At 40.1% G+C, this 18369-nt stretch overlaps 1 protein-coding gene across 6 annotated transcripts in view; it reads left to right on the top strand.

Moving 5' to 3' along the window:
- LOC114139759 (uncharacterized protein KIAA1211-like) overlaps positions 1–18369 on the top strand; it is a 51349-nt gene that overhangs the window by 9559 nt on the left and 23421 nt on the right. For 4 of the 6 annotated variants that reach the window (XM_028009855.1, XM_028009856.1, XM_028009860.1 and 1 more), the window contains exon 2: positions 17939–18021. In XM_028009855.1, the coding sequence (XP_027865656.1) occupies positions 17939–18021 (83 nt within the window). Of the gene's footprint in view, positions 1–3036; positions 3768–15508; positions 15559–17938; positions 18022–18369 lie in introns of those variants that run through there. The other 2 variants (XM_028009858.1, XM_028009857.1) reach the window with 2 other exon arrangements.

The raw sequence follows: 18369 nt of genomic DNA, 5'->3' as shown, positions 1-18369 counted from the left end.
ATGCTGGCATAGCCGAACGCATTAGCCACCAGCTCCTTCAAAGCGAATGCATCCTTTTCATTTGCTAGCACTCGGTTACTGGTGCCGGCCCATAGTTAATCAGATCAGTAGATGACTTCAGAATAGATAGCCTGTTGCGACAAGGAAGTAGGTATCACTAAGTGATCAATCGTTTGCGCTAAAACTGATCCATAATGAAAAGACGGTTAGGGGAAACCTCCATGAAAACCCAAAGGCTGTAAAAGACTTGAAACCGGGGCAACGGTTGACCTCCCAGCTGTACCGCGTACCTAAATATGCAGCCAAAACTTCAACATAATTGAAGACCTGCGCCTGGAACTGTAGCCAACCGTGTCAACTCAGGACGGCTAAAAACAAACCCCACTAGGAACATGCTGATGTAGACGTCAGATTCTGCTGGATGTGTGTATAAGCAGCAGGCCAGCCGTGGACACAAAATCAGGAACATTGATTATCCGGGACACAGCGGCTTCATCCGTGTAGTGCTAAAAGCATTCGATTGATTGGCCTTGATAAGCCACTGCAGAAGTTAAACTTTTCAATGTAAACTGAAATTAACGGTGATGGGTTGTTTTTTTTTCGTTTTTTTATCAAAAGGTCAACAAAAGCTGTGTACTAAAAGTGAATCCAGAGTGTTCGACAGGGATGATTAGATTGTCTACTTGGCAGCTGCGAGCTACTTCTTTTGTTGTCAAAGCCTCGGGCCTTTCATACTATTGTTAAAATGTCAAGTCCCACTGTTTGTAGGAGAAATACAATCAGTGAGGAGGAATCCTTAGAAAACCGGCTCTTGGTTTTAATCTGCGTCAAAGCCAGAGATATACTGAAAGAACTGGTGGAATTACCGACTAACCCATATATTGAAGCCATAAAATCCTCCATCAGTACTGGGCTTGCCTGAGATTATGCTTGATGGTTTATTGGCTTTGTCATCTTGTGAACTCAATACTGTGTGTGTGTGTGTGTGTGTGTGTGTGTGTGTGTGTGTGTGTGTGTGTGTGTGTGTGTGTGAGAAATAGAGACAGAGAAAGAGGGAGGAGATTTCTCAATCACAGCGTGCCAAAACTCATCTGAGTGACTGTGTGTTTGTATATTATGCTGTTGAAATGGAGCTGCGGGGCTCTGGAACTGATACAGACTGTTTCTCTTTATTTACACTGACACACACACACGCCCACACACGCGCACACACACATTGATTCTCATGACTTGGACAGCTTCTGCTTGTCTGAAGCAAAAGCAAAATCACACTCGATATTTGGTCTGGACATGTTGGGATTGAGAAATTCATTCCACTGCCACCATTCTTCTCTGAACGGTTTGATGATTCATGAGATTTTTGCATTTTTTCAGTTTTTTTTTTTTAGGAGCCAGGTTTCATAGTTGTGGCTGGACCAAGATAAAGCTGTGTGTTTATGTAACAGGATTCAGTTCAGAGGTCCATTTGGATGGTGAAGTGCTGTTTCCCTCACTGAATAAATCAGAATGAAACTTTGACTTCAATCTTTTTGTCAATCACAGTTCAGGAAGATTTGATGTTGCAAATCTTAAAGGTGCCGTATCATGTAAAAACAATTTTTCTGAGCTTTACATCATGTTATAATATTATTCCCTCATCAAAAACATACCTATAGTGTTGCCTTGACTCTTTCATGTATGTTTCAGAAATCCTTTAATCTCCATGGGAACCATCCTGCTGTGCAAAACGCCTGGTTGGACCTAGCTCTGCCTTTGACTTCTGTTTTACATGTTCGAGGCACTTGGTGGTGAACTCTTGGAGTAATTTGGGTAGGATGACCACATCTGGGAAGGTCCACCACTGTTCCGTGTTTTCTCCGTTTGTAGATAATATCTCTTGCTCTGGTTCAGTGGCATCCCAAAGCCTTAGAAAAGCCTTTCCAGGTTTATACCGCCGACATTCTTCTTTCTTGAAATTCTTTAGATAACAGAGATGATGTGGTGTTTTTTGGCCTACTTCATGTTGCTAAACACGGTTCTATTTAAGTGATTTGCTGATTCTACAGGTCAGATTGTAATCCAGGCTACGTCTGGCTACTTCAGGCTGTAGTCCTACTGTAAACACTTTACTGACATGCTGTGTGTTTTCTGGCCGGAGTCCTACTGCGTTCAATTAGGCAAAATCAGCAACAGAGTCAGCAATACTTTTAAAAATGAGCGAAAGATTTATTCCAAAGAATCACTTCCTGTAGCGCAGCCGTACAGTTAAATGTGCAGTAACAAATTTAACTCTGTTGGGGGCGATGTAAGACATTGTAATACTTTTGTCACTGACCCATGGTGGGGTTGAGTTTAGCGCTTTAGCATTAGCTTCTGCTAAATAACGTGTTGATCTAGCACTTTAGCAATAGCTAATGTTTATGATTAGTGCTTTAGGGTTAGCGCAGCTAAATTTTTAGCTAAATTCTTAAGATTACATGGCATGATGTATTGCTTTTTGAGATCTTTTAGCCTACTTCATGTTGTCAGGCAGCTTCTACTTTAATGATTTGGGTCAGACAAGTAATCCGGGTTGTGTTAAATTGCAATAGTAATTTAACAAGAGAGGGCTGGGAGATTATATTTTCAAGTCGCTTTATCTGTGTCTTCTGTGAATATTTCTTTGAGCTAAACTTTTAATTTTGACAAAAAAAAAAGGCGAAAAGCACAGTGGCGTGGCGTGGCGCAGTTGGTAGCACTGATGCCTGGGTTCGATTCCCGGCCCGGGGCCTTTCTGCACAGAGTTTGCGTGTTCTCCCTGTGCATGCGTGGGTTCTCTCCAGGCACAGTCCAAAAACATGACTGTTAGGTTAATTGGTCTCTCTGTGTGTCCTGTCTGTCTCTGTGTTGCCTTGCGACAGACTGGCGACCTGTCCAGGATGTACCCCGCCTCTCGCCCGGAACGTTAGCTGGAGATAGACACCAGCACCTCCCGACCCCACTAGGGACAAGGGTGTAAAGAAAATGAATGGATGGATGAAAGAAGACAAAAACAAGAAATCTGCAGAAAGAGCGAATCCTTTTTAAATGACTTTCCTGAACTAAACTTCAAAACATACAGACCATCTCTTCAAGCTGTTTCAGCCGTTGTGGTTCTCTGGCATCCAAAGAACCAGGAAGTTTGAGTTGACTAAACCCCTGTGCTTTTCCCAACAACTGTATCTTTACAGAGCAGCCAAACAGAAAATATGAAACAATAAGGTGATAAGAGGGCAGTATCTTGTTCACACACGTCTCCTCCCGCCCTCACTCCTCCCTCTCTATCTTCCCTCCACCCCTCTGTGTGCAGCATTGCCAGTCGTGGTGGCTGGGAAGAGAGGACGGAGACATGCAACAGCCGCTCAGTCACATAGTCTGTTGTTTTTGACCACTGCACTGAGGGAGAAGAAGGAATTTGCCGTGGATTTTCCTCCAACTTTCTGGCTACAAGTTCTGTACAAAACTTTTCTCTCACTGCTCTGCGGTCCAGACAGTTGGCAGAGTTTCATGGACACATTTCTACGGACGAGCCGTCTTGTGAGGGAGGAAGTTGAGAGGACAGTTCGCCTTGGATGACCAGCTGATCTTAAGGAGCAGCATCTCCTGAGCGGAAACGAGAGAGAGCTCATCTCGCCTTAGGGAAAGCGCCGGACTGGAGTATCTAACCAGGGGGAAGTAACCTCTCGAAAGACGAGGTGTTCTGATTTCGTGAGGATCGTTTTGGACGTTGCAACCATGGCGGGGATGTACGGATGCTTCAAGGGCAGGAAGTAAGTCTCAGATTAGAGTTTGTTCAACATCTTCCTACTGAACTGTTTACCCAACATCTGAACTGATTCATCCAGAAAGTTCTCATTCACATCTTTGTAACTCCAGACTCCGCTTCATGTTGGTCAATCCTCTTAATGTGCATTACAAAAAACAGACTAGTGCTGGTCTGTAATGGGAATCTTGATTTCAGCAGTAATTTATTTGAACTCCCTGTGACTGTGGCAGATACAATGGCTTGGTATTGAACTGCATGAGGAACTGATCTGAGGAACCAAATGAATGTGCCAGGATTTCATGGTTAGTCAGAGAGTTTCAGAAGCAAATAGCTTTTGTTGTGTTCTGCTGTCATCCGACAGTATGGGGTGAGTGTGGTTTCCTGTCAATTTTCTTGGCACAGAATCAAGTCCTGTTGCTCAACTAATGGGTTCTGCACTCAACGCCAATCAGACATTTTTTAGTTTTTAACCCTTTGGAGCTCATTTCTGCTCTCGCTGATGGAGAACCTCTGTGGGGTTGAGCGCTTTGACTAAATTTAGCGCTCCGGGCTTGGCAGTGCGCTTCAGCCACAGAGGGTTAGCATAATGACTGCCTTCGAGTTTTCAGCCTCCAGTGGAGGATCCTTTTTTGTAGCAAAGTTAGTAGATGTGGTGCCGGTGGCCGCAGATGTCCCCTTCCACCGTCTTTGTCTTCATTCCTGCCGGGACGCGGCAACAATGCGTGACGTTTCGTGGCTCGCGCAGCAGCGTCGGCTCGGACAAACATTTTTACATGTGTGGCACCCAGAAAGTGAAAACTGTGGCTCGGTGGCCGAGTTGCAGTCGAGAAAAGTTGCAGGTTTGGCAACCTTTGAAATTTCATCCCAAATTGCTCTTGTGAGTGCGAACGGGTCAATACGTCCGTAGGGTAATGTAAGCATGTCACCATAGAGAATTAATCAATTAATTGTGTGATAAATTATACTGAGTTCAATCATTTAGATTCTGATGATGAATACTTTTTGAAGGACAATTTGGTTCACCGTGACATCACAATCAATTTTGTTTATGGTTTCGGTCATAAGTGGTTTTAATTTCCTTTTTATGATTCATTGTCTTTGGTTGTCGTGTTTTATTTTGGTTATTTTAATTATCTTCCCGTTGCAACGCAAAGTTTTCTTCTGAAAATTAAAGTTTATTGGTTTTTGAGATGGCGAAAGTCCACTATTATGCCATTGCTATTATAATTCTTGGCAATGGTCTCAAGAACAATGATATTGTCATTTGTCGCGATAATTTCTGGGACAATTGATCGTCCAGCCAAATTTGTTATTGTGACAGGCGTAATGTGAAGCGTTTGAAGAGGTTTTATTCCAATGTTCTTAGTAACTCGTAACCTTCAGAATGCATTTAAATCAAACTTCTGCATTAGAAGAGACTGTATTCAATACTTGCCACAAATGTGCCTTTGGATTAAACAAATATTCAGCATCCAATTGTGGACAGAATTGTTTTTTTTTCTTTTCTAAAGGTTTTTTTGGCGGACTGTGTGGATAAATGAAGTTTCTTTGTGAAGCACATTTCAGCAACAAGGCAGTTAAAAGTGTTTTACATGGTAAACACAGGAATATGCTGTTCTACGATGGACTAGCAGGACTCAGTTTAAGGTGTCAATCATCAAAAGCAAACATTACAGGCATCCAAGAATCTCTCCTTCTGCACCGATTCATAAAGGAAAGGGAACAATTATGTGTGTAGATAAGAGTGTTTTAGTTACAACCATCAATATATCAATAAATACCAATATATGTAAAAATACGATGAAAATGTGCAGCTTAGTTATACAAATCACTTCTTTACATGAATGTTGTCCTAAAGCAGCGCATTACACATGGGAATGTTTTTAAGTTATTTGTGTTAGAGGGATTATAATTGCTGTGACACAGACAGAGTCATAGTTACCTAAAAAAGAAGTAATAAATAGTTCTTATCACCACTTTTATCGATATCGCAATGGTATTACAAAATATCGTGATAAAATCCTAAGTCCACATTGCCAACTCCTACAATCTGATCTTTATTTTGACAATAACTCTGATTAGCATTGCAGGTCAACATTTATCTATATTCTACTTTTAAAGGGTCATGTTCATAAATATAATAATTTAACTTTCAGTAGTATCAGAGAGCATCACTGTTGCTGTAATGATCATTTTGTTTCAGCAGCCGCTCTCACCTGCTGCATGAATAACAAACCGGGTAAGTCCCTGGAAAGAGCCACGCTGCTACAAATTTCCACAGCAGGATAGTGGTTCATATTGAATAATCATATTTGGAGAGAAAGCTTCCAGTAGCATATTTATGGATATGAATGCATAAATATTTTGTTTTCAGCATGCCTGGCATGAGGGAGTTCACCAGCTGATTTAAAAACTGCAACTAAATTCCCGGAGCGGCGTTTAAGTCAGGCTCACCTGGTGCAGTTCGCCTAGTTACGAAATCTCTGTTTTTAATTTCTTAGTGCGTCTCCCTGTGCTTCTGCTCGAAGGGTCGTTATGCAAGCGGAGCAGAGGCCGGTCCGTACGGCAGATGAATGCGTTCTGTCCAGAGACACTGATGGAGGTGTTTTTGTCCTGAGTCCATGTAGGGCTTGTTGCTAAGAGCAAAGCTCGCTTCAGTCAGACGTTCCAGGGGAGGGAGGAACCGCCGGGCTTCACAGGACCCGGCTCTGAGCTGCTACCAAAACTCAGGAGTGGAATGTAAAATAAATAGTATCAGCTGTGGAAATATGAGCCTGATCGACTCTCTTGAACAGTTTATGAACCCCTTACCTGCCAGGAGGACCCGTTGACTTACATGGACGTATTTTAAGGGCGTCAGTTAAAAGGGTTTTAGAAAAACCCCAACATGAATCACGTTTTATTTGAAACGCGACAAAAACTATCAATGTGTTCAGTATTATTGTGTAACAAATGTTTTTGGAGTAGCTCAGGAATGCTTTACAGCAACAGTGAAGTTAACCAAGGTTTTAAAAGCAACATTTTTTATCATAACATTCCTGCAGTTTGATTTCCTTTGAATGAGATGGCAGGGAGTTCGGCCAAACTGTTGCTGCGCACCACCAGTCAGCTGGTTGAAACAAGGCTAATGAACTTCTCTATCACTAACGGTGCTTCTCAAACTATTTGTCAAAAGTATGCTACCCTATTTAATGCTTCAAAGTAACATTTTAGGAACTATGCTGGGAAATATTAGGCTCACTGTAGATGGGGGGGAAAAAGAGGAGTAGATTTCTGCCATAAAATTCAGAAATTTTGAGATTAATCTCAGAAATTTACAAGAAAAAACAAGAACATTTCTGAGTTAGAAAAGTCGAACATTTGCTAGAAACGCCCCCCGGACATTTTTAAATTAATCTCAAAGAATATTCAAGAAAAAAAAACATAAAGATTTATGTGTTTCAAAAGTATAAAATGTTAAACTTTTGAACAGCTGTTGTCCAGGCGTCACTGCTGTCTATCGAGCCAAAGTATAAATAATATTGACAAAATAATAATTAAATATTAATAATTAAAACTGATCATATTCTGTGCGGTAACCACAATTAAGAAAAACTGTCTTTATTTTGTGTTTATGTTTTTATACATATGTTATAATAATAATATTACATATCTCACATATATTTATCTTTTTCTAGTTTTATATAAAAGCAATTGATTCATGTTATGCATTTATGTTTTAGTATTAATACTGTAACCGTGACACAGTGAGATTCTAATACCAGTTAAGGCCTGCAATTTTGAACAGAATTGAGTGCAAATAATGTATTATAATAATAATATTGTGTTACTTTACAATGAGTGGTCTTGTTCCAGAGAGTCCTCTAAATTACACCCCATGTTTCTATTTTAGCAATTGAAAAAACCCCAGTGCGTTCCCCGTCTTCATGTGGTTTGTTTCTACCAACATCCTTCACTTAGGAGCCGCTGAGGTTCGGACTGTTTAGTATTTTGAGGCAAAAGTTCAAACTCCAAGCTCGATTTTCCCTCTTCGTTTTACCCGACAGGCGAGACGGCCGTGTCGTTCTCAGAGTTCTGTGACCGCCATCATGTCACGCTCGAACAGAAATCATTTGAATTGTCCTCCTCTTCTTTCACTTTCTTTTACGACTTGGCGTAAAAGAGAAGATTTTCCTAAATTAACCTGAATTGAACTGTGATCGGCCCGACGGCTGTCGCTTTGCAGAACTGGTTTACCTACTGTTGATGGATTACCAGGATCCAGAATGATGCAGTCGGGAATTCTGGCCTCAGAAGCTGAACACTTTATTCTTGCTTATGAGATTTATCTCAGTTGATGTTCAGAAACACGGTCTCTGCACACGTTAGCAACGACTCCAACATCTGATTGTCTCTAAAATCTGACTTCTGGGCCTTATAGACTGATCAAAAAGAATTTGATTCATTAATTACATAAAGATTGATACATTTCATATTTATTTCTGTCAATTTTGATTATTTTTAACTTTATGACGAATGAAAACCCAAAATTAATTTTATGGTGTGGCATTCCTCAGACATCAAAAGTTATCTTGTTAGGTTAGGCCTGACCAAAAAATCAATGAAAATGTATATTGCTATAGGCACGTGATCAATATCAATAGATAATAATTTCACTGAACGTCAATTGAGAACCACAGGGCATTCTGGGTGACGTAGTCCGTGCCAGGCCCGTCACGATAACATATGTTTGCTGGGTGATAAATTGTCCCAGACGTTATTGCGATAAACGATGATATTGCTGTTTTGAGACCATTTCCCAGAAATAATGCGTAATAATGCACAAATACATTCTCAAAGATCAATAACCTTTAAATTCTAGTAAATATTATATATAAACACTGAAACTGGAGCAAACATAAGACGCACTGGAGTCAAAGTTGCATTCCTTTAGAAATTTTAGGACTGGACAATAAATTGAAAACAATATATATCGCGATAGACACATGACAAATAGATGTTAATAGATAGCATTTCTCATAGAATATTTAGCTTTCAATTTATAGAGCTTTCACTTGACTTTACAGAGAAATTGAACCCTATATGTCATTAATAATTTCATATTCCAAGGGTGTTGAGGAAATACCAAGGTCCTAAACAACATGTTCCTTGTTAGTAATGCACAGCTGGAGAAACCGTAGTTTGATAAAAACTGAACTTATGAAAAACGACGCAGAAAAGACGAGGTGGAGATCCGGAGATATTGGCCTGGAGTTCTTATCGCTCCACATTCTTCATATAGTTTTTATGTCCTTCTACGGCCGTCTGGTTCAAATTGAGGATCAGAGACGGGTTTGGAAGAACTTCTGTAAAAGCTATAAGAGGAACAGATACCTACTTTTTAGCATTGAATGTTTTCATAGAAGACAATCAGAGATGTTTGGGAGAAAGTAACACATTCACCACCCAAAAAGGCAATGAAAATAAACTGGATTAAAGAGCAGTTATTGCTTTACTATCAGAGTACTACTGTGTCTGTAGCGTTGGTGCTGTTTATTCAGCAGATAATTCTTTAATAGATAATGAAGTCATTTTTTTAATTTGTAAAATTGACAAATATCTCAGTGAATGCAGAACCTTTGATGGGTGTCTCATCTTTTCCAAATTGAGGTATTGCATAACTTCTGTTCTGAAGGAAGCACAGAATGTCTTGATTGCAGTAAGTTTTCTTTTTAGTTTGAATGTCTTTTTCTAGTTTATCATTCTGGAACATCTACAACAGGTGTCTGTAACTCCAGTCTTCTGGTTTCTTTAAACTTGTGGATGCCTCCCTGTCCCAACACACCTGGATTAAATGAATGAGTAAAGACATTTGTAAAGCTTAATGACATCCCAAGGAGTCAAAATCCGTCTGTTGATGAAGGGACGCACTCAAAAGTTGCAGGACTGGAGTTGCTGACCCCAGATTTACAAACAATAGTGCGATACTCCTTGACATGCTTAAACATCTCAGCCATCATCTCTTACCCTAACTGTGGGCGTCACAGGCAATTACAACACAGCCAACTGGCTAGATCATGCACATCGATGCAAACAGTAATATTAATATTGCATAGTGATATGACTCACTCTAGCATGACTGCTACAATTCTAATTACTGTTCAAAGATGAATCAACACTGACTACTTCCTGGATGTGTCATAGTAAATATCCATACTCTGGAAGAGACTTGGCTACTAGGAGGTTATAAAACTCTTAATAGATTGATGCAGGCTAAGCCAGGTATTGGGCAAAATTGATTTGATTGGCAGCGGACAGCGTTCATTGATGAGACAGTAGTAGTTGGCGATTTGCAAATGGATAGTCCCATGGTCACACCTTGAGGTCCAGACCTTTTGTCAACTGTGGCAGAAGCGCGCATACAGAGTCAACTGGACAGCAAAGAACAAATGCGCCAAGAGATTTTGGATAAACTGGCCATCCAAGGGTACATGCGCAAAACGACATCATCCTGTGTAGGAGATGTCGACCACATCTCCTGCGCACTCATTGCCCGTCCACGTTCCTCTCAGGCAGTGAGGAACAGACTTTCCAATGGAGACACACTCAACTTGACTAGAACCGAACCAGACATTAACAGGCTAAAGTGAGACTCGACAATGGAGAAGGGGGTTTAGTGACTGAAAAGTGACAGAGTAGTGGAGACATCGTGATGACTGAAATTAAACTCAAACATTGAGTGATTGTTTTCCTACTGTCTCATTGACATTCTTTGAGGCAATGAGTCAATGGTTAGATTCAGGTCTTAATAGATACCACATAAGATGATGATTGTTGTTGGGGGGGTTGATGAAGATCGGAGGTAGCAGATTAGGGCTTGAGTTCTGACAGAACTGAATCTGAACATGTTGAACACTGGTTTAGTAAAGCTACTGAAACATTCACATATTTAGGAAGCTTGGAGGTCTAAATGTTTCACTGAATCTGAAGGTCTGGTGGTGAGTGGATGTGGAGGCCGGGTGTTCCTGGGTGGATGGTGATTGGAGACAGCTGGTTCTGGAGCCGGGCAGGAGAAACGGCCTCACGGTCTCCTCTTGACACATTCAGGTCACTGGTGTTTACGGCCTGATATAAACAAGCAGTCACTAAGATGTTACAGTTAAGCCCAAGACGTTTCACTCTCTTTTCACAGATGTAGGTTAAAAGTAATCTTTTAATTTGATCAACATGTTTCTTCTGGCTGACGGTGCATTCTGGAAGGGCCCAGAGTTCTGACTCTAATTTCTGGAGGTAGTTACACTTTTATCTCAATATTTTAATGGTTTTCCAATGTTCCAATTTGTATGTAACTCTTTTTGAATCAAGGATAAAGAAGATATGAACCATCATTGTTTCTATTTGAAACAGATCTAATCATAGCTGTGCTGTCGTGTTTTCCCCCAAGTGAGTCAAGTTTATTGGTTCTGCTGCCTTGACTAATAATATCTGCATCACATTTTTAAAAATTAAAGACGGTCAGCTTGTCTCAAACTCACCATGCTACTGGGAATAACTTCCTCTGCTCAGCTTTTCCTTCTGAGACTAGGTTTGTGTCTCCTATTGAGAATAATAATAATAATAATATTCCTTATTTCCTTCCTGGATGGACAGCTAAACAAAAAACTCCCACTGTTTTCAGATTAGGTTTCAAAAATAGAATCCACATGATGAAATGTGGCGATTTTTTTTCCCCCGCTAACATTGCATGAAAAGAGTGAAAGTCGCTCCCGTCCAACGAGGAATGTACGGCAGACGGCAGCTTCTCCGTTCACCGACGCTGTCGGGTAATTCAGCACTAACGGCTCTCACATGGCTCCGCTTTCAGAATGAACAGCCACACAACCCGAGGCTGTCTTCTGTCCACAGCTGACAGAAAACAGTCAGTGAGCTTCTATTAATATTATTTGAGATTTATCTGGTGCTTCATGGGGATTTTGCCCTTTTCTCCATTTAAAGACTTCTGCTGTATTCGGTTATATTTGTTCTTTATGCAACTTTCCATCTGCTGTCTGTTTTGGGTTTTTTTTTTCTGTGCTCTTTAATTATTCTAGTGATTTAAAGCAAGTTATTCCAAGCATGTTTACTGTACTCAACTTCTTGAAAATATTACCTGCATTTAATTCAGGTAATTAATTGCAGGTTAATTTAATTTTCCTGCTGAATAACATTTTGACATACAGTGTCTTAAACAAAGTCTAAATTCTCACATTTTGGTATGTTAAAGCCATCCATTTTGGCAGACTGCTCATATTCTGCTGCCTATATTTAGTATTACAATGAACCCAAAGTAGAAAGACGATCAGTTAATCCAATTTTCTGTTTTTGAAGATTGAATTTGTGGAAAATCTGGATTTATTTTTGTTCTCCCACCACTACACTCCTGGTGTTTCCATATATTCATAGTGATGTTAGCCCACTCAAGAGCTACCATATTATTAGACAAGCGTGTTTTACAGCTTCTGTTTGTTTTGAATTCGTGTCAACTCGCAGAAGGATGGACTGAAATAAAATCCAGGTTTTTTTTAAAGATACTTTCTGTCATTTGTAATTTCTTCTTTTTATGTAATTAAAGCCTTCTATTAAGTTTTAAATTTTAAAGCATCAAAAGAGAGGAAACGACAACAACAAACATAAAGTAAACAAGACACTTCAGTCTACGAAGTAATTCACACAGTTACAAGGTTGTAAGAGTGAAGACTGTCCCATTGCGCCATTACGACCTCATTTCTGCCGCTTAGTCTGTGTAACTTATTTTTAAGGACAAAACGGCAAAGGGGTGTGGGTGGGATTATTTAAAATTTTTGGTAATTAAAAAAGAACTTAGACTTTCCTTAAAAGTCTCTGATATTTAAGAAAATCTGATACTGGTGTACTAGTGCTTCACGTCATAAGAACACCAGTAAGTTTTGTTTTGTGCTGGTCCATTGCATAAAAATCAATAAAGTTTGTTGAAGTTCAACATTGACAAAATGTAAACAAATGCAGACATTAATTAAAGGAATGACTGGTTCAACTGGCAGGTTAATCCACTTATAACATGGTAAAATGTATTGTTAGTGAAATCACCGGCCAGTGAACCTCAATATTAAAGAATTATTGATTTAAAACAAGCTCCTATGTCTTGCACAAAATGTACTTATAAGAAGTTTTGTCTTATGTCAAGTGTGCTAAGATATTTCCAGTAGAAACTAGAAAATACTTGGTAAGATTTTGTGTTTTTGCAGTGTAAACAGAAACGGTGTGGCTGTCAGCAGGTTTATTCTCCTTTCTTAGAGAGTTGCTTTTTATAATTGGAGATCAGAACCCTCAATCAGGCATCACGTCAGGTTCTTGCATATCTCTGGTGATTGTAGCAGACAGTCGGCACCGGAAAGCCGCGCTACCGAGGGTTTAGTAACACTAGCTCCATTGAGGGATTAAGACTCGACAAGACTGGATTTGCTTTACGTCATAAGTACAGAAATCCTGTGGGCAAAGTCAAGCTAAAGTCAACGGGGACAGCAAAGTTCACAGTTCACTTCTAAATCCATTCCTCATTTTCTGTCATAAACCTGGATTTCAACGTTTCTTTGCATGCCATTGGTCCATTTTTGGACCATTTTGTGTCACCCTTGGATAGACGATCCATAAGACCGTGAATCGCAAAAGCCTCTTTTGATTCCTCGTTTTTGCACAGATTTCAACTTACAGGCGTATAAAGACATGTTTACAATGTGGAGTGCGCAGGTGTTAATGAGGTTTTTACAACCCGCTAATAAAAGAACCCCCCACCCACCCACTACTGCTCCGAATACCTCAGTGTGTTAATTCATGCTTACGTAATGTGACGCACGCACACACACACACACACACACAGGCAGTCTCCCATATGCACATCCTCATGGATCTCCAAATAAAGCTAATGATGCACTTGGGAGGGTTCGCGCTGACTGCAAACTAATGCTACTGAAGGATTAGGATCTGAAACAAAACCAAGTTCATAAAAAGCTGCCAGGAAACCGTCGTGGAGAAACGTAAGCTGGGGGGGAAAAAAGAAAAGAAAAGCGTGTGATATTAGAGATGATATAGAAGTAAACACTGTTTACAACAGAACAAATGTTTCTGCTCCCATAAGGCAGGTGATGCGGCTTGGCAGTGGAGTTTGGATTCGTTGGTAAACGGGTGAAATGAGGGCGTGTTGAGAGTCAGCGGCGCTTCCCAGGTCCGTTACACCCTTTTTTATGTGTCTGCTTGTGAAAGGCTGTTATTGCATATGCTGGGTTTAAAATTGGTCACAAAGGTAGATATTTTCATTCGTTTCATTAGCTTTAAGGTGCATAACATGTATAACATGCATGACATGCATAACAAGTGCATAACATAAAAAATTGAGTTAACGGAGTTACGGCGGCAGCGCAGCTATGGATGACATGTAAAAGAATTGTCTTTTTGCCCTCCAGCGTTGTCCGCATGCGCGAAATTTCCTTATGTAAACAATAACATGCAGGGGGTCTACATTTGTAAATATGATTATGATTAAGTCAGTGCCTCACCAGCTATGAACCTCACCGCACATCGCTGCTGCATACACATCAGAAAGCACCCAGGACCTTTAGCCAACATCTTCATGCTATTTCCTGCTTTTGCGGTGGAGTTGATTGATACATTTTGCACCCACATTTGTGTCTGTGTGTGTGTCATACCTGTCTCCTTCCTGATGGGTAACATCACTGGACATTCTTATGGTGTTTATGCTGGCTTATAATGGATTAAACAGATGAGGATGGCACGTCAGGCATCTGGAGATTGTATCCAAGTATGGACTGGACCACAATTTTCTTCCCATCGGTGTTTGTCAAAGTGTCTCTTTCCATGCGGTTTGGGTTTACCGTGTTCTCTAATATTACTTTATCAGGCTCTGTGTCAACGGAAAACAATCTACAAAATACCTTGGAACATGCTAGCATATTAGCTAGCAGATTTAGCTTCTCAACAGAACAGAAAATTTGCACATAAGAACAAAACTGACAGCAAAGACGATCAGATTTTTGTCATAAGCCGAGATGGAATCAAAAACATTTATAGCCTTAGAAATCTTATGGTTGAAGTGAAAAATAATGTTACAATATCAAACTAGCAGTCCAGCTAGCTATTACAGGAACTAAGAAAAGTAGCTCTGTAAAACTAATACTTTAATTTTTTGGTAGGTGTTTTATATTTGATATAACTATTTGAATTAATCAAAAAGGTCAGGTTAGATTTGGTTTTTAGGCACATTTGTTATTGGTCAAGTTAGTAGGTTAGACCCAGTTTTCAGTTTGCTGCGTTAGTAAACCCTGCACTAATACAATGAAGACAAAAAATTACTTTTCATATATAAGAAAGAAGTTAAGGAGATTTCAGTGAGCTTCTCTTAGCTTGTAAGTTTCACTGCTGGCCTCTGTTAGCAGATCTGTGTTTACTGTAAGTCTGTTTTTCATTTAGCCTCTCTGTCCAAATATTCTTCTGTTTATCTAACAAACTCTTCTGTCCTTTCACACTGCTTTCCCACAACCCTTCTCTCTGACCCCTGTTACTCTCTCTGTCTTGTGTTTGTCTCATTCCTCCCCCCTGCCCCCCGCCCCTCCCCTCTCACTCTTTATTAATAAATTTTTCAAATCTGGATCTTTTTTTCCCCCCAAACGTTTCAAATCCATCGTTCTTTCTTTCTGTGTTTCTGTTCTCCCTCCTTCTTGTGTGTCCTCTCAGATGAAACGGAGGATGTCACCATTGGGAGCCAGCTTTGGAAGCGGGCCCAGGTCAGTCACTTTGACCCCTGACCCCTAATCTTAAATTTAACCCTCATCACCTCATCCGTGAGCGAAGAAATTTCCCACACATTTCTCATTTGGACCAATGAAAGTAAAGTTTTCCCCTTTACTTTCATCTAACATGAATATTCTCAGTTCATAAAATAATATGCTAAATGAAATAAAACACATTTTTAAGTATAGGTTAAGGATATGGATCAGATTTTTAAAATACATTTTCCATTGATTATATACAGCCAGTGTCTTATCTATTGACTTTATACAAGTTCCCACATTAGAGGCACAAACTATAACATCCCATATGATGCAAAATAGAATATGTGAAACGTGTTGTCCTGGATTATTTTTCTGAATCACTGCAGCATTGCTGGAAATATATGAAATGTGTCTTCGAGAATTGGTGCTAAACCTACCACACAGTTGGTACGAGTGTAGTTTAGATGCAACGTGCACCGTTTTAAATGCCTTTAATGCTTGATCACAAATTTCTGCCTTCATTTGGCAAAATTTAAAATGAAAAAAGATTTATTTTTACGTTCGAATGACAATGACTATAAAAGGGAGAAACTGTCTGCGGACGTTCGGATCAAGGCTTGTGTTGTGGCTGAACTGTTGAGTGTTAACCTCCATGATCTAATTTCCTCTCGTTTCTTATCTTTGCTCCTCATCCTTTTATATCACAGAGAACATGTGGCGGGAATGTCCGTGTTTGTTTCTGTTCGTGGCTCTGTATCTGCTTCCTTGAGACGTTATTAAGTCCCTCCAGTTGTGTGTTGTTGTTATGCCTGTGTGAGCTCACAGTGTGTCCCTGTGGCATCAGACAGGAAATGATCAACCCAGTGCAGGCAGCTCACAGCAGCAGCAACAAGGGTATTCGGGATTATTTGATTCAGGTTCATGCCAATGCTGCAACATGAGAATGATACCACCGAAATTCAAAAATAATTTCAATTTACTTTGTTGGTTTTGTTGTTTGTGAGTGCCGAGGTAAACGTAGAGATCGATGATGAATCTCCTGACTTTAAGATGCTGATTGTGTAGCCGATACGACTGTCTAATGGTAACACTGATGAAACACCCCCGCTGCCCCTGGCATCTCAGCTAGCCCGCTGGAATGTTCCTCCTGTTTCTATAACACACATCTTACAGTAAACACAGCTGACAAGAAGATTTCCAGAGAGACTCCGGTCCAGCGAAAAACACCAAGAACCAAACATTGTACCGTTTAAAAGGAGTGCACGCTCATTCTTGTACTTTACTTTGATTTTAGCACAGTAAAAGTTGATTATATTTATGAAGGTCTGCCTGGATTACTGGTATCGAAGCATGTTAAGATTTTAAAAATGTACAACTTCAAAATCACTAGAACATGTTATCATAGCGTTCCCTACGAAGTCCTTTTACAAGGAGAAAGTGCCGGAAAGAACCGTTTTCTTTCACTTTATTGGGCATAAAATAAATTAGCACTAACACTAAAAAATCCAAGCTTGTTAATTTGTCGTACCCGACTGTGTAAGCATAAATGTACATGTTGTAAAGTCAAAAAAAAAAAAAAAAACATAATTTTTTGGACCTAACTGTATTGAGTATAACTTCACCAGTATAATGAAACATTAGCTTCTTCCGTGAAGCTAATGTAGCTAATGAATTAGCTTCCTGCCAAAACTGTACAGGAAGTGCTGTACAGTACAGTCGGCACTTGATTGGAAACTTTAATGTGACTCATTTGAACTTTAATGTTAAAAACACCCGTAATTCAGTTAAAAACGTTTTTTAAAAACTCACTTTTCAACTCTCCTGACATTAGCTTATCCACTTTCTTTAGCATCCCGAGGTCCGCGCTCTGTGCGGAGTGCACTAACCAGGTGCATCTAAACAAAGCCATCTCCTGGCTGAGTTTGAGTTTGTGTTGGAGATTGCTGGGTATCGGCTGTTTGGGCGACGTAAACATTTTAGTGCGGAGAAGCAGACCTCTGGAAGCGGAGCTGAGATTCCTCTGTCAGGATGTTTGGGTCGTGGAGACGAATCGGACGGGAGATCGGGTCGGATCTGGTATTAAACATCAGTGGAACTTGAAACGTTCACTTACTTTTTTTATTTATTTATTTTATAATTTTAAACTTTGCTGCCTGAAAAAGGAACACAATATTACAGTGTGAATGACTGATTATTTATTTCAGCTAAGAGGCCCTTCAGCTCTGCTGCTGCTGCTGAACAAACTACAACGGCTTTAATTTTATGGCTGCATCATCTTTCAGCTAATGCATCCCATGTTTCCCTGCCTTACCGCTCTCTCCTTTCATAAAGGGACTTAATGTAATTGTATCATGAGGTGATGCTCATCATTTCTGCCCCTGTGTCTCCTCAGCAGTGACAGTGCTGCCATGGCATCAGGATCTCCAGACGTGCCCACCAATCAGGAGCCTGCTGAGGTCCAGGAGGATTGCTCTGGTACGTACAACTGAGAGTCTGTTTGACGTTTTAGTTTATATTTAATAGAGCCTACAAATATGCAGAGGACTATGATTTAGCTTTTAACTTTCCTTTTTTTCCAACGTGAATTGAGGGTTTTCTAGGACGACTACTTTGAAACCGAATCTGAGTGTGCAGTGAGACTGATGTGAGCGCATATATAAATCTAAGCAAACAAATTAGTCATTTAAAGCGCTCAACTCTGATAAACTCTGGCTCTCCTGCTCCTTATGTATGGAAAGCCAGGAGGGCCAAAAACATTTGACGTCTCTCACATGCAAAGTACTATTTTATGTGCAAACAACTGTATTCACAACTAAATGCCAA

This window comes from Xiphophorus couchianus, chromosome 23 (assembly GCF_001444195.1).
Source record: "Xiphophorus couchianus chromosome 23, X_couchianus-1.0, whole genome shotgun sequence".
In the NCBI taxonomy this organism is placed as follows: Eukaryota; Metazoa; Chordata; class Actinopteri; order Cyprinodontiformes; family Poeciliidae; genus Xiphophorus; species Xiphophorus couchianus.
This window is presented reverse-complemented; position numbering and strand designations above follow the sequence as displayed.